This window comes from Natrix helvetica (assembly GCF_964273705.1).
Source record: "Natrix helvetica genome assembly, chromosome: 4".
Classification (NCBI taxonomy): domain Eukaryota; kingdom Metazoa; phylum Chordata; class Lepidosauria; order Squamata; family Natricidae; genus Natrix; species Natrix helvetica.
Window position 1 is genome coordinate 130,237,344 of NC_138550.1, and position 17,946 is coordinate 130,255,289.

Below are 17,946 nucleotides of genomic sequence, written 5' to 3' on the forward strand. Positions count from 1 at the left end.
ATTGGAAATAATGCTATAACATTTATGGTCAGGCATGCCTGTGAAGGTATTTAGCAGGCTTTTAACACAGAAGAAAATTTTTGAAGTGTAACAAGGCCTTGGGTAGGGGTAACAAATCAGAATTTTGGCCTTCAGTTAATCATGATTTATGAACATGAAAAGTAACATTTGAAATTTATTTATTTTGTGGAAATATTTGCAAACAAATGTTGATAGGCTTAAATTATGGGTTTAAAGAAGTATAGATTTGGTTAATGAATGTGATATGGTGGAAATAAAGGATGGCGGAGAGTAAATCGCTTAGTGAATCATTTGACATTCATTCATTCAACATAAAGGTATCTATGGAGAAATATATAACAAATGCTGATGATAACTGAAAAGAATTTTGGTCCAGTTTGTACCAAATAAGAGACAGAATGTATGATATAACAAGACTGTGGATCTCAAAATAAATGTATCAAAGACAAAGGTTGTTGTGCTATCCAGAAAACTGAGCAAAAAAATGGTAAGATGTGGCAACAAATGAGATCAAGTAGATCAATTTGTGTACCATTTTGGAATATAAACATACAAGTATTTATATATTAATTACATTTATAAATCTGCCTATTTCATGTTAACTCTGGATGAAAAACAACAATCAGAAGAAACAATAAATAAAACCTGTACATGTATAATGTACGTGTATATAAAACCTTATTAATAAATGTAAAAATGTAAAAAAGTATTAATAAACATAATACAAGCAAAAGATACAAACCACAGGAGAGGGAGTATAAAAATTACACCTCAACAATTGAGCCATCTGAACAAGTTTTAAGTTGCATGGGAAGTCCAGACCAGTTTTCACACTTACAATTATTGCAGCATCCCCATTATCATGTGATCAAAATATGGGCAACTGGCATGTATATATGAAAAATGTACTCTCCCAGGTTCATGTGTTTATCATTCCCAGCAGGTAAACTCAGATAAACTGGATTAGCTTAATGATCACATGATTCTCTTGACAAGTGCAGTGAATCGCTTAACAACTGTGGCAAAAGTCATTTAACAACTGCTTTGCTTAGCAACAGAAATTCTTGGCTCAATTGTGGTTGTAAGATGTGGAGTATTGGGAAATTATGATTGAATAGAATTTACGTAATTTTGAAAAAGAAAAGGGCAAGTTTAAAGAAGAAAAGGCAATATATGAAATAATATAAGGTATAGTGGAAGAATGGTTTGCGTGAGTAGGTGAGTATACAAGAGGTATGGTAAATAATGTTGTATAAATTAGATTCAGTTATGGTTTCTTTTCTTTTTCTAATCTCAGGCCTTTAATTTTTTTGGACATTTTTATGATTCACAAACCTATTGACCCAACCTATTAATGTAAATAGAAATTGCAGATAGTTGAAGTTCAGATGCTAATTTGATATTTAATGGATCATATACAACAGGAAAGAAATGGAATATCTTGAATAATTATTACATGAAGCATTTACGTATGTTTAGTTAAAATGGGATGAGGTTGAAAAAAAGAAAGTTAACATATTTACACATTATGGAGGCATACTGTTTATTGTGAGAAATTCTCAATTATAATGTTTTGAGTATAGAATTTATAAATGGTATCACACCTGAAAAAAGGCATTTAAAATTGATTAAAGTTTAATTTTTTAAAATTAAATAATGCTTAAAGTTTTATTGTGCTGGTTACAAACAACCACTGCTTTAAAAGGGTTGGTCATACCTTTGAAGTATCTTCTTCATCTTCATGAACTGAACTGGATGGTGAAGGAGTGGCAGATTTGCTACCAGGGGGAGATGGAGAGTTGTGAGGAACATTGTTTCCACCCATATTTAAACCAAGCTGAGCACTTAGTTGTGACTGGTTAATAGTTGTCAGCTGACCATGTTGCATTATTCCTGGTTGCCTCATATCTCCGGGCTGGACCCTTGGCCTCATGGTTGCTATCTGGGCATGGGAATTATATTGAGTTCCTTCTGCATTCCGTAATTCCTGCATCTAAAAGAAATCATATTATACATTTACTATTTGTTGTTATTATTCCACTGTTCAGACAATTTATCCTGAAAAATCATTTAAAATTTCATTAAATAAATGAAACCATATGAGTTGCAAAATTTTCCTTACCTTAAAATACAGCAATAAAAAATTACTTTTATAGATCATGATTATAAAGCCTCACAAGCAGGAAACATGGGCTAAAATTATGTAATTATATCTAAATTTTATCACTCTCCAAATCAATTTAGCTTTGAAAGAACTGTAGAATTTTTAAACAGTTGGACTCTAGTTTTAATATACAAGGCTGTCCAAAAAGCTACTATAATATTCTGTGTGGAAAAAAACAGTGAGTTAATGATTGGTTGATTACTTGACTACACAACTCATTTTCTGAAATCATTATAAATGAGTGCTAAAGGCTCTAAAGTTGTGAGCTTAATAAATTACATCTGTGGGCTTGATTTCATTTTATTTTTTTAATTTGAGCAATAAATATAAACTTTATTAAGATAAAAAAATGAGAAGGCACTAAAAGAAAGAATATTTCCCTCTTCATTAAGACAAAATACATCAGCTCTTTAAAACTACCAGTCTGACGTTTTCAACTTTAAGCTATACAATACAGGTAGCCTTCGACTTACAACTGAACGTTTTTCAAAGCTACAACCTTGCAATATTTTTATGATCAAAATTTGGATGCTTGGGAATTGATTCATATTTATGACTGTTGCAGTGTCCCAGAGTCACGTGATCACTTTTTGTGATCTTCTGACAATCAAAGTCAATGGGGAAGCCAGATTCACTTAATAACTTACTAACTTATCAACTGTAGTGGTTCACTGAACATCTGTGGCAAGAAAGGTCATCAAATGGAGCAAAAATCACTTAGCAAGTGTCTCAACATAACATAACAACATAAATTTTGGGCTTAATTATGATCGTAAATACAAAAGAAGTAAGTAGCATTAGGTCAATTATTTACATTTGTTTGACAGTACAATAGAAACTTGGTATACATAAAAAGTCAACCTAAACATTATTTTTTCAAGATGCAATGCATCATACATTAATTTATACTCTATTATTACTTTTTTACTCATCATTTTTATAGTTTTGTTATAAACAAATATTTTGAAAAATAACCTTACCCATTTATATTTAGTTTGATATGAAATGAAGTAATAAGTGAATTTTTTTTGCAATAAACTAAATTATTGGGAAAAATCATTGAAATACATATTTGATAAATATATTATGTTTGATGAAATATGTAATCACTTCAGAATGACCGAAGTATGCTTAAAATAGATCTGTACGGATTTTACTATACAATCAATCCATACTGTTAGGAGGAGCTATTCAGATATAGTAATGAAAGTAGTAGCAGCACAGTTATTGTGGTTAATGCTCTTACTAATAAATAAAAAGGAACCTGTTATTAGAAACATGTATTTTTCATTTATCATAAAAACAAACACAATTCCAGAAATCTGCTTGTCAACAATCAGGAACTATACTCAATATATGGAATAGATGGTATATCCAAAATGTTCTAAATTAACTTTACCAAATTTAAATTAATCCAAATTTTCTCATTTTTTAATTTGATTGATTTTTTAAAAAAATAAATGTCAATTAAAATCCTTATTAGGCACTATTCATTATTATTATCCTAATGAGGAAGAACTGTTATAAACCTTTTAGCTTTGAACTCACATTTAGCAGATCAGAAGACTGAAAATGAACTATAAATGAAATTTATTTCTATATACGGTATGTCTTGGAGTATAAGACACACCTTTTCCCCTCAAAAATAGGGTAAAAATCTGGCTGCGCCTTATACACTGAATACAGCATTTTTTTGCTTCCCAAAACCCGTCCCCCCTTTGCAAAAATGGCTGTGCATAGCCTTTAGGAGGCTTCCAGAGTGCTGCTGGGTGCTGGGAAGGACCAAAATGAGCGAAAAATGGGCCATTTGTTTCCTCGTTTTTGCCACCCCCAGCTCCCAGAAGCACTCTACAAGCCTCATAATGGGTATGCATGCCCTTTTTTTGGACTAAAAACAGGCCCGCTTTTGCGAAAAATGGGCCGTTTTTGGGAGATCTGCAGAGTGCAAAAACTTTTCTTTTAATTTGCCTCTTCAAAACCTTGGTGCGTCTTATACTCCAGTGCGTCATATACTCTGAAAAATATGGTATATCTAATTGTAGCTTATTTAAACTGTGGTTTGACAATAAATATTGGTTTCTTGAATTGATGGCCTGATGTTGGCATGATTTTAGACCCTGCCAGAACTGGAACAAGCACTTTTTGCTCTACCTCTGTCCCTGGCTCCCAAAAAGTAACAATTTAATAGTTAAATACTGCTTTCTCCATAATAACAGGGACAACTTGGTAAACATTTTAATACAACACATCCTCAAGTTCAGCCCTTTGCAGACCTCCCAAACCCTCTGCGCATCCATTTTTGCGAAAAAGGAGATTCACAGGGTGGGGGTTCAGGAGCCAAAAATGCTGTATTCAGTGTATAAGACACACCCAGATTTTCACCCACTCTTTTCGGGGGGAAAGATAGAATACTATTTGGAATACTCTCCCTTTTTATGACCGTGCAACTCCTTAATTCGACTGAATAGAGCTGAACGTTTACTGGCTGGATGTCCTTCCTGATGTCATGTAGACTTTGCAGTAGATATTTTTTCTTTACACCCTAAGAGAGGAACATTTGCTGCTACCTTACAAATGAGCACTAAACCTTAGTGGGAAGCAAGCATCTTCACCACTAGGCCAGCACACCACTCTATATTTGGAATACATCAGTTTAAAATTTTCACAAAGGGGCAAAGAGTGCCAATGTTTCACTAAATCCAAGCCGGCAGCTGGAATTGCATTTCATTTTTACAGGAGGAGGTGTCAAGACCTTTTGATGAATTTCCTTTTAAAGGGTTTAAATAATGGCTACTTTTTGTTTTATCAAGGCTGCCTCAATAGCCTTGATAAATTCATTCAAATGACATTGTCAATGTACAAAACAGATGTAATATAAAACAAAGCTTATAGGAAATTCTTCTATAATTAAGATCAGTTCTTGTTTCCTAGTATTAATCTTGGGAAAATTTGTAAAAAAAATAAAGCCATCGAATTTTATTGTACTGCATTAACTGATAGAACTTATCTTAAGCGTCTTTAAAATAATTAAATGTTAAAGTAGATTTCCCACCCCCGATCATGTAACAACACAAATGTTTTAATGTAACATTTTAGTATACACTTCATTTTTTGAAAATTAGCATTGTGTTTTACTTGATGTGTTAATAACCTTTGAGTTATGCAGGCCAAGGTCTTAGAACTAATCATAAAAGAAACACACTGACTGCTGTTCACTTTAATATAATAACCTTTTATTTAAAACAACCTCCAATAAATTTCATTGCAAGAAGTTGCTAAAAGGGTTAAAACCTATTAAATGTCAAAGAATTTGCCTGACTCAAACTTCCAATAAAGGAAGAGAATAGGCTTTCTTTCTGAATTATTTAAATCTTTACTGACTGTGCACTGAACCATTAAATTAGAAAAGTGTTATTAGAAGTGTTCTCTGGTTTTTATAAAAGTTGTAGCCTAGAATGTATCAAACTACAGCCTTTAACTTGAGCAGTTAAAGAAATAGGTTTTTAATCCTAAAAACATGGTTTTCCCTGATATAAAATGGATCATAATTAAAAGTCTGGCCTGCAAGCTAAAGATAATAAAACTATGATTATAGCAGCATACATGTTCATTTAGTGTATTCTTTGTGCATGTTTCCAATTTAATTTGGACAAATGTCTTCAATTTAGTTTGATCTTGCAGTTTTCACTGACTTGGATCCTCTCAGCAAAGAATAAAGCTTTTAATAGTGAACCATTTTGAAAAAATTAATTGACTTTTTAAAAACCTTTTCAAACTTCTAATAGTGTTTCTGCCAGGTATATGTTAACATGAGAAGTAGGACTTACATATAAGCTTGTGCATGCTCATTTTTATCAATACCTTACAATTAATTATGATTTAAACATTACATAGAAGGTAAAATAATGACACCTCATTTTTTACACATTTTGTAGCACTATAAATAGCAGTATTTTCAACTGCATTATGTTATAAAAATAGATGATCATTACATATTTTTCATAAGAAGTTTTATTTTCTGATCAGGAACTGCAAAGGATGAACAATGGTAACTTTATTCAATATCTGTTCTAGCAAAACATCATTGAGTTAGAAGAATCATGCCTCCAATTACATTTAAATCAAGATACTGAATTATTTATATTTAAAATTCTAGTAAGCGAAATGAAATTGTAAATAAGTTGTATATATGTATTGTCAGCATTCCAAATATCCAAAATTAAAGGCCAAAGATACTAAAAGAAATATAACTGCAGGCCTGACATGTATTTCATGTAAATCATATTAGTACATGTATTTAAACTAGTCTTCCCCAACCTTGATCATCTCTAACTACATGGATTAATCTCAAAAATTCTCAGCCATCATTTTGAAATTCGGCAACTGGTTAATGCATTTGGAAGGCACCCAGATCGGGGAATAATAATTTAAAATTAATTTAAATTGATTCGATTTTTTTACTTGTTAAAATTCCAATCAACTCACGTAAAAAGAGTATTGGAATAATTCATTAAATTACCACTTGAATAATTTAAAAATTTCCATATATGGTAAACATATCAAATGCCTGCAAAATGCCATTTAGTACCACACTTGTACTTATCTGCAGTCTAATGTAATTTTCAGAAACTTTTCTCAAGATACATATATTATATTTTCAAGATACACTACATTAATTACATTTTTTATTATTATTATTTATTATTATTTCTTGGATTTCTAGACCGCCCCCTCTCCCAAAAAGGGACTCGGGGCGGTGTACAGTCAATGCAGATAAAAATACAATCATAAAACAATTAAATGCATTTGGATGGAGGAGATAGGCTGTACAAGAAATAAATATATTCTAAAACCCTAAAAACATCCCCAATTAAAAACCCAAACCCAATTAAAATAAATCCCCGGGAGGTAAAACTAAGAAAGTGCCAGGCCAGCTGATTGAAATAGGTGAGTCTTTAACTTTTGACGGAAGGAACGGAGGTCGGTGGTGGTTCGAATGTCGGGGGGGAGGTCATTCCAGAGGGTTGGGCCCATCACAGAGAAGGACCTACTCCTAGGTGTCGCCCGCTGACACTGCCTAGCGGACGGCACCAGGAGGAGTCCCTCCCTGTGTGAGCGAATAGGTCGCAGGGACATGTGTGGTAGGATGCGATCCTGCAGATATCTAGGTCCTATGCCATGGAGCGCTTTAAAGATAGTGATCAATACCTTGAAACGCACCCGAAAGGCCACAGGTAGCCAGTGCAGCTCGCGCAGGAGCGGTGTTACGTGGGAGTAACGTGTACTCCCCATGATAACCCGCGCGGCTGCGTTTTAAATGTAGCACTCTGTTATGGAAGTTCTGGAGCAACTGGAACTTACAATACGATATTCTACGAGAAGTGTGTATTTTTGCACATATTTTAAGATTGATTTAAGAACATTAGAAAATGTTATTTTTAGCTTTTCTGTTAAAAACCATTCATACCATGCAATAAAACTAACCATCATAAAATAAAATAAATATATGTTGATAAAATCTAATGTCTATAACTAAAAATGTCTGTGACTGGAGATAAAAACAGAAGATAGAATACATACAATGGGGAATAAGCCATTGTGAAAACATGATTGATTTAAACCAAACCACTAACATCATTGTTCCCCCTCCCTATCTATGTATAAGGAAACAAACAGTCCTAGCAAGGGAGATCTTGGACCTCCTCAGGACAATCCTGTCTATCTAAGGGTGAAGACAGGGCTCCCTTTCATTGCCATAAGAGTATTTATTTTATTTATTTATTTACAGACAACAAGATAAAAACAGTATATAAAATTAAATAATCTTAAATACCCCTAAAATCAAATTAAATATTAGGCTGTACAGTAGACTAAAAATTAAAAACAACCTAAAAAACCTACCCCTAAAAATTTAAAATGCAGGCTAGAAGAATTAAAACTGCGGTTAGAGCAGGCCAGCTGAGTTGAACAGGTGGGTCTTAAGTTTCTTGCGGAAGGAGCGGAGATCGGTGGTTATTCTAATGTCGGGGGGGGGAGGTCATTCCAGAGGGTCGGGCCCATCACAGAGAAGGCCCTACTCCTGGGCGTCGCCTGCTGGCACTGCCTAGTGGACGGCACCCGGAGGAGTCCCTCCCTGTGAGAGCGAATCGGCCGCAGGGATGTATGGGGCAGGATGCGATCCCGCAAATACCTAGGTCCTGTGCCATGGAGCCCTTTAAAGATGATAGTCAACACCTTGAAACGCACCCGAAAAGCCACAGGTAGCCAGTGCAGCCCGCGCAGGAGAGGTGTTACATGAGAGTACCTAGTACCTCCCATGATTGCCCGCGCGGCCGCATTCTGGACCAACTGCAGCCTTCGGGTGCATCTCAAGGGAAGCCCCATGTAGAGAGTACATCTTGCACAGCTGGGGTTCTATAAGAAACTAGAAAATCTTCAAGATTCCATCTTGCTGATATTTGATGGCAAATATAGTTCAGTTTCTATGCAAAATCAGATCAAGAACACAGATAATCTAATCCTGTATCACCTAAATTGTAGGACTACAGTTGTTTAAGTCAACTACCAGACCCGGAATAAACAACTGTATCACTTTAGCTTATATGAAAGCTCTGTCAACCTCTGTCAAGATTTGCCACTAAGGACTTCTTTTACATGAAATGATTTGAGGATAAATCTGCATGCACTGTTATCTTTTTTCTCAAGCACCGGGCAGATACTGTTAAATTAGGTAGCAACAGCATTGTTGAATGGGGTTTTACAGTAGATATCACTATCCTTGACATCCCTGTACAAGTAACTGTCTTTCTTCCTAAGAAGGGTTTTAAACAATATGATCCAAAATATGATTTAGTGACACTGGGATTTCTCGCATAAAACAGCAATTAACTATATATTGTTCTATTCATTCTATTAATGACGTATTAGATTGTTCAGTTTTTATTTGTTCTTGAATACTAATAATAGGGCAAGTGAAGAGAAAGATCAAAGCTTATCAATTCGTAGCATATACATTTATTAAAAATGCATTTCATTCAACTGTATTTTAGAACTACTGAACTTTTTTGTATTTGTTCACTGATTTCTTTCATATATCTATATATCTATATATCTATATAGATATATATATATACCTGGAACTTTGCAATCAAAGAGTTTGCACATATAATTGATTTCTGCTTTTTCAATCTCAGACTTTCACTATGTACTATACCCAATTCCAGGCATATGTCTATACAGCTTATCCAATTATTATAATATTTTCTTCAAGAAAAATGCAGTAACATCTTTAAAATGTCCTGGGTTTTTTAAGGAAACATAAATTTTGTTTAATTAAATTATACATTCTACATTCTAATTGCTAACCTTAACTTTAAAATGAGTTTTGAATGGTCTCTTTTAGGTCCTCTGTCAACACAGTAATCATAGAAATAAAAAAACTGATGAAGTCATAAAATGAAGAGATTGGGATGATTTATAGTTTGTAATTTGTACTTAATCTACATTCATGTAAACAGTAAATCTTCATTCACCGAAGACTATGAATCTTCATTTATCTTTTATGACAAGGCAACAAAAAGATAGCTTAATAAATGGAAGGTTGTAAAGAGATCATACTACAAGCTATACAGTCAAATGTTTGACATTTCTAAAACCCTGGAAACCCAGCAACATTAACTATTTTGGGGTTCTCAACAAGGTTGGTTTGTGACATTGTAAAATATAAAAATCAGAAATGATAAACATATTCAAAATAAGAAGTAAAACCAACCTGATGAACATTTTGGCATGTTTGCTTACTGAGGCTTAAAGCCTCAGTTTGGGGGCATATTCCATTTGGGGCTGTGAATAGTCATCATTCTCTTCGCTATCAAAAATGTTATTGATTCTTTTGAATAGCTTAATTTATGATTATTTATAAGTTAAATGGAGAATTTGATATATATCCAGGCAAACAGATGCTATTTCTGTACTACATTGATCCTAGTTGAAGGGCCCAGAAGCGATAGGAGCAAAGATACGCTACTATAAATTGTGACCAAAACCCAAAATTGGTACCAGAAATTTCAAATTTCAGATTCCATAATTATGTGTCAGCCTAACTAAGGACAATGTATCATGGAAACCATAATAGAAAACAGCTGTAAATTACATCTACCCACTTTGCTCATTCGCATCAAATTAAATAATGTTATAGTAACCATTAGAGAACTTCGAAATAAATATATTTATTTTATGTCTATGTACTTTGAGAATGGGGTAAATGAAAGAAGTCTTTCATTAAATAATATTGCTTACCTATCAAAAAACTAAACTAATAATTAACAACAAAAGTTAACTTACAGACAGTCCAAGAACACTTCTTGTCAAAACGAATTCTTATCTGATGATTCTGCAGTTCATTATAGCCATAATAAATCAACACTGGTGGCTTCATACTGTTATGGAAAACTTGCTCCAGGCAGGAAAACCTGTTTAGTCATTTTTCTCCCATTTCTAATTGCAGCTGCATCTCTTAGTCACTTATAAGTAATTGAGACTGAGAATTTGACCAAGTATAAATTAATTCTACATTTCAGTTCAAGACAGTTTCCACTGCAGGGACTAGTCAACTGCCTGAACTAGTCCCTGCAGTTCTCTTGGCAAGATTTCAGAAGTGGTTTACCACTGACTTCTTCCTAGGGCTAAGAGAGAGTGAGTAGCCCATGGTCACCCAGTTGGCTTTGCACTTACAGCAGAACTAAAACTCACAGTCTCCTGGTTTCTAGTTTGCTGTCTTAACCACTACACCAAACTGGCTTTCCTTGAAAATAACCTGAATATAATCTTGGGAGCTGGTTTGTTTTATTCTTTTATTTTAGTTTGACTTAGAATTAAAAGCATCCAATTCAGTTTATTTCAATTTGCGGATACCTAATATATCAATGTGCAGTTGGTTCGTTTCATATTTAATTCTGCTGAGTTTACAATAGTCTTCACACACAATGCCTTCTCTATTGTTCTAAAGTGATTGTCTACCTCTATCAACTTTATATATTGCTGCCGCCCAATATACAGTAGGTGTCAATTTGCTTAGCAGGGCAGTTGAGATAATAGTCATGCCCTGGGTATTCTTGCAGGGATGAAATAAATTTGCCATATACTATCCATCTTCTTCACTCATCCTTCCAAGAACACCCACTACCTGGCTAGAGATACATTCTTAGAAGGTATAATTGTGCATAAGAAAGCTGATGCTTTAATATTTTTCTTCTTCTTCTTTTCTTTAAATGCTCTAAATTTAACCTTAATTCATTGACCAAGTAATTATTTTTATGTATTTTGTTTAATTGCTTTATATTAATATTCCAGATACATTAAGACAATTAATGTACAACTTTTTAGAAAACTTAATCTAAACTCAGCCTTTTCAACTTCAGTTGCATCTTTTTTATCATTTTAAGTGGCCCTTATGTCACCTAACTTTAGCCTTCATTTGGTGTGTAAACTCATCTGGAATAGTTGCTTTCTTGTGATGGTTTCAAAAAAAAAATTAAACCCCAAACAAACGAAATATATCTGTTTCTGTTGGCATAATACGACTACTATTCACAGTTAATGTTGCCATTGATTTCTTGTTAGAATGAGATACTGAACATTATTCAACCATAGTTTTTATTTTTGAGGCCATGCTCCAATATGATGATCTGATGATCACAGAATAAGAAAAAGAGATTTCATAAGCAATAACAACATCCTAAATGTATTCCAACCAGAGGTCATAATATAGGATTACCCATGAGTTGCTTCCTAAATACCATTCAGAGAAAGAAACATCAATGAATTTGCAGTGAAATAGCTATTGGCATTATTGATTGACTGAATTTTTGATCTGATTTTATTTGATTTCTATAGCCGCCCACATTAGTAATTGAGTCTGGACAAATATAAATATGTTATATAAACCAGACCAATTTTTAAAGTGAAATATTGACACATTTATATGAAAATAAATGCTACTGATATTAATAAAATAACACACATCAAATATGTTTAGTTTCTTAAGCTTTAGTAGGGTGCAGATATGAAATATTCAGTTAAAATAAGACTAGTGGGAAGATATTGTATCCTTACTTTTCTGCCCTTATCTGGGAGTTCAGGTTTTTCTGAAATGATGCCTACCAGATGTTGAAATGTGTACTATCTCCTTTCAATTTCTGCTATATAATAAGCATTTTTTCAGAATTATATTCACATTATTTCCTGATCTGCTCTGAGTTGCTTTCTTTAGCATATATCTCCAAAGTTCTTCATCTTACTCAAGGTATTCTCCTGACTAGAATGTATTACGATAAAATTATTTACAGCAAAAGATAATTAATAGAACAAGAGACAAGTAAAGATTTGCTCAACATCATGATGTTTACTATCATGTCATTACTAGTTTAACTATTTTGGCAGACACATTGCTTACATTTGGCTCTGCATAATGTTTATATATCTTTGATTCCATCTATTAGGATAAATGTTTCAGAAATAACAGCCACACAACAATTTTTAATGCATTTTCATCTACCATATGTCTCATTCTGCATCCATATTCTTCCTAGTTCTTTCTTTAAATGCATCAGTTTGATAAACAGAATAAATGAAGGGAAAAGTATATAGATATGTTGCTAATTTTTTCACTACCAATTCGGATGCGCTCACGCGCGCAACGCTTATAAACATGTGCAGAAGCTTATACACAGAAGCGTCTGGGTGGGTGGGTGGAGCCTTCTTCTGCCGCTACTACCGGTTTGGGTGATCTGGGCTGAACTGACAGCTTCCCACCTCTGGCTATGTATTTAAAAAAAATACAGAAGCAGGTAGACAAAATCCCTCAATTTTTTTTTTTTTTTGTATTAATGACTTCTATGTTGCACATAAACCAAAGACATACAAATCGGTGGTAATCCATTCCCTTCCAGTCCTTTCCTTCACCTCAGTTTTGGAATGCTCTTCTGAATGAGCCATGCCTGACACCAGCAAAAAAAAAATTTTGTTTAATTTCTCTAGGGTTTTAAATATACCGGTATTAACATTTTACATTTACTATATGTATTGCACAGAAACCTTTCAGTTAATTATATAATATTAGGCTGCTAATATATTGCATTTGTAACTATTGCATTATAAAAGTTATTACAGGAGTTGGAAAATAACTACAAACTTCTTAAAATTTTAACTTAGTGTGTCCCAATCTAGGAAACTGAAGGAATAAGGAAAATTTCTCGCAGTATCTTTTCTCTAAATACACAAAAGATGGTAGACATAAATTATGTAATATGGTGTGTATGTAGTGTGTAATTATGGTTACACATTACTATGATCTCAAATTTCAGTTGTTAAAGGACAGTAGGAAATTATTACACTATTTAAAATAAAGTTATCCAATTTATAGTTAATTTTTAGTCTGATAGTTTTTCGTACAAAATCATATGTTTTTTCTCTGTACGATTCATGAATGCAGTGAAACATGGAAAGTAATAAATAATTTTATGGTTAGCAAAGCATTGAAATATTCAGGAGAAATGTTATGAACATCTGTCTTCTGTAGACGGAAAAACAATGAAACAGAAAATTAGTGTGAAATAACTTCATTTGGAAGCAGTATTATTAATAAACTAGAGCTGACAGAATAATCTTCTTGTAACACCTTAAATGCTAATAACATAATAAATTGTCTGTTTAAATGGATTTTTGTTTGTTTGTTTTGAGCATCAGTTAATAAAGAACTGGATACTAAATTAACAAGAGTTCAGCATGTAATCCAATGGAGGATGAATGGCTTAAAATGTTTTAAGCATAAAATACAATCATTTTAGAAATACCGGTAAATACTGAAGTCGTTTAATATGAATTTACATCTCCATAATTTCACCTGCATTATAGTTTTCAGATTTTAAGAACAATAGAATTATAGCTTCAAAAGATATTGTTAACACTTTTAATTAAACTGTCTAAGACATCAGATCATCCATTCATCACTGCCTCGAATATTGTACAATTTACTCTTTTTCCTTTTTCTATTGGTGCCTTCAAATTAGTTTTGAATCCTAGTAGCTGCCTGGAATAGTCCCTAAAGTTATCTTGGCAAAGTTTCTTTTCAGAAGTGGTTTGCCATTGGCTCTCTCCTAGAACTGAAAGGTAGTGGCCTAAGGTCACCCCCCCACCCCCCGATACTGGAAAAATTGCTTAGCCTGTTATATGGTGATGGGAAACTGTAAATCAAATAAACAAACAAACAAACAAATAAATAGCAACGACTTCCACATTATCATCAGGTATCCCATGACAATGAATAAATTCAACAATTTGCATTGAAGAAATGTTAAAGAAAATTATAAAATACTCTTTGTATGAAGCAAAAAACAAAAAACAACAACCCCCAAATGCTGCTTTGTAAGGAAAGAAAATGGAGGAAATAGAAGATATTTCAGCAAACATTATGGAAGTTTTCAGAGTGCTAAGTCCAACAAATACACTGTGAATCTTATTAGATTGCAATTCACTCTGTACAAGCAGCAAACCTGCCCCTGATACTGCTCCTTCTCCATTTCTTTTTGAGAACTATTAGTGTAAACTCAGCATTAAAATATTCATAGATTCTTATTTTCTCCACACCTGCCTACAATCAATGTGCGTCTGACTACAAGCTGTAGTCTACAGGTGTCTACAGCTGTGCCCACATACAGTAGAACCTCTGGTCACGAACACTTCTGACCACAACCAAATCGGGTTCTGACCAAAATATTCACTTTTTTTTCTGGCCGATTTCTCCTTACGTGCCATTTTTTTTGTAAGCGCCAAATTTCCAAAATTAGGTTTACCAAAGTTATGGAACAAATTATGGTTGTGACCAGAGATTCTACTGTATCTGCTTCTTTAATGCTGATGGAAATTTCTGTAGGAAACCATAAAGGTGGGCTATGCCTTACTATGCAAAGTCTTTACACCAACTGCTTGCCAAAGAAGGTGAACATAGGTAAAGCAAACCGCTTCCAAATATGAACATAGCTTCTTCCTTTACAAGGCTTGCACAATTGTTTCAAAGATTGTTCCTCCTGTTTGCAGGGCCTCTTGCAAAGTGCTTCTTGAGGAAAGTACTTCGTCATTCTAATACCCTTTGCCAAACAAGTGCTCTGAATACTCAGCACAGTTTTTATTAAAAATCAGGATAATGATTAATGGAACAAATTATTTAGATTAATAGGCATAGCCATTTTTGTGTTTAGCTTTTATAGAAATTAAGAGTAATCTCTTAAAATCAGAATTCACCCATCATAAACCCACAATAAAATATACATGTATGTAGTCCTACTTTTCATATATTGGTCTGAAGTTATTTTAGATTTTATCTCCAAGGATGAATATTTGAAAATATACTTTTGTTGTTTCCTTATGCCATTTTTAATTAAAAACAGAAATGACATGCCTGAAACAAGATTTTATTTTTTTTTATTCAAAAGAAGCTACAAAGAACAGTGTGGTGTCTTTACTTTGAGGAAAATGTCTTTTATCATATATTTTAGTACAACACATTAAAATCAAATATCTCCTGTAGCAAAATGATTCAAGTCTCTGGAACTCAAATAATTTTCTAATAAAAAATGCATGAGACAAATAAATGCACTTTATGTTCCACAAGAAAAGGCAGTTTCAACAGGGTAATGCTCAGAGAAAATTCATTTTCTCAACCAGCCATTTCATTCTGTGGTGCTGTTACAAGCTCCTTCCAGTTGCTAGGCAACCATAATTCATAGTACCTTTTAATGGATACTCTGCTTCTGCTGAGAACATTAAGGTGAAGAGAATAAATGCCTTGGGTGAATCCTGAAATCTTTCATTATGCATGTCATTCTATTTTTGTAATGCTATAATGCTGAAATGTTTCTGTGGCAGGCAACTGAGTTGTGGTAATTGCATATTCCATTCATATATGTTTTGTAAGCAGAGCAGCACAGGCTTGTCCAAAATGAGTTATTTCAAACATGATTGAAATAAGACTTTCTTACTACTAAAGGCAGTAAATAAACCCCTCTCTCTCCAAAGAAGTGAAGAAAGTAGGTCTGGAATAGGTCTTCAAATTTCCAATAAATATATGGAAAGCAAGCAAACAGGTTTAGGATTTTGTATAAGGATTTAAAAAGTATGAAATAAAAACTGTGAATATAAGATCACACCTGTCTAACTATTTTGGCTGTCCCTTCTTATTCCTTCTTTTTTCTTTCCATCTTTGATTTCATTTAGTTCAAGCACAATGAAAAGTGCAATAGTATCTATACATTTTCATAGAAATCTGTCCAATAAAAATACCAAGAACCAAAGAACTAATCTTTCAGCTTTTTTATCTCTTGTCCTATCCAAAAAGTTTGGGACATGAAATTGAAAAGCGAGTCGTTATTTAAAAGGAATGAAAGAAAACAGTCCCAATGTTTCCAGTTACAATATAAACCAGCATTGGAAACCGTGACAAATGTTCTGGTTCAGATAGATTGTTGATTAATTCCAACTGGATCTCTTAATGTACATGACCAACAATTAATTTCATTAATTTCACCCAACATCTAAACATCATCATTCTTTGGTCACTGGTTCATGTTATATTGCTAGGATTGGATGTTCAGTACAGCTATGGCTTCAGTCCTTCAGTTGGCTCACCCTCTCCTTACCTTCCCCTCACATCTGATATTTTTTAAAAAAAACATCAGAATTCCAGAATTTTGTTTAAAAATATAGTTAACAGTATTACTGATCTAAAATTTAGATTTGTCTATATTATTTAACAGAATCGTATATCTGTAATTTTCTTTTCATGCTCAGCATGTCTGATTAGGACATGCAATAAGGTGGCTTAAGAAAAGATACCTCAATTTTCGTATCACAATGGACCACATTTTGACAAATTCATCTGCTCTTTTCATGTTAAAATGATGCCCCCATTTATTGGAGTGCACAGTTATTATGACAACACTAATTCTGAATTCAAACAGTAGAAAGCACATAAAACCACAAACAACTTGCTAGCACATGCTATCCACTGTTTTCTAAGGACAATTCCTGCAAACATAAAGGCCTTGGAATACCTCATAAATATTGTTGTTTAAGATCTTGAAAATACGTTTTTATTATAAATAAAAATAAAATGCTATAAAATGAGGAAACCTCAGCAATGGGTATCGGACACCAGACAGCAATTTTCTGGAATCATAAAATCTAATTTTGATGTATATATTTATTTTATTAATTTCACTATAAAAGTGAGAATTACAGACATCTGCACTCATAATTAACTGTGCTTGGGAAGGGGAAGTGAGCCTGTGGTGGATGGGAGGAATTTGCAGAATTCCAAGGACATTCTGTCATAATTTTTCTACTTTGGCTTCAGATTTCTTTTAATCAGGGATGCTACTTTACATTCCATTCCTAACCATGTATTAAAAGGACCATGATGAGACTAAAGTCTGGGAACCAGTGTATATAAATTAATTATTTGCATTCATTCCAGCCAGAGGTGGGTTGCTGATTTTTTTATTACTGGTTTGGCATGCTTCCTCGTGCGTTCATACATGCATGTGATGCTTCTGCACATGCGCAGAAGCGTCTGAGTGCGTAGGCAGAACCTCCGTCTGCCGTTACTACCGGTTCAGCCGAACCGGCAGCAACCCGCCTCTGATTGCAACCATGATAAATATTTTATTTATTAAAAATAAATCATGATCAACATATCATGCATTATG

General features: G+C 33.5%; 1 protein-coding gene across 1 annotated transcript in view; it reads right to left on the reverse strand.

Annotated features, from left to right (window-relative positions):
* TOX (thymocyte selection associated high mobility group box) overlaps nucleotides 1–17,946 on the reverse strand; it is a 189,985-nt gene that overhangs the window by 40,707 nt on the left and 131,332 nt on the right. Inside the window, exon 4 of the mRNA XM_081953440.1 lies at nucleotides 1,739–2,014. Within this exon, the coding sequence (XP_081809566.1) occupies nucleotides 1,739–2,014 (276 nt within the window). The remainder of the gene's footprint in view (nucleotides 1–1,738; nucleotides 2,015–17,946) is intronic.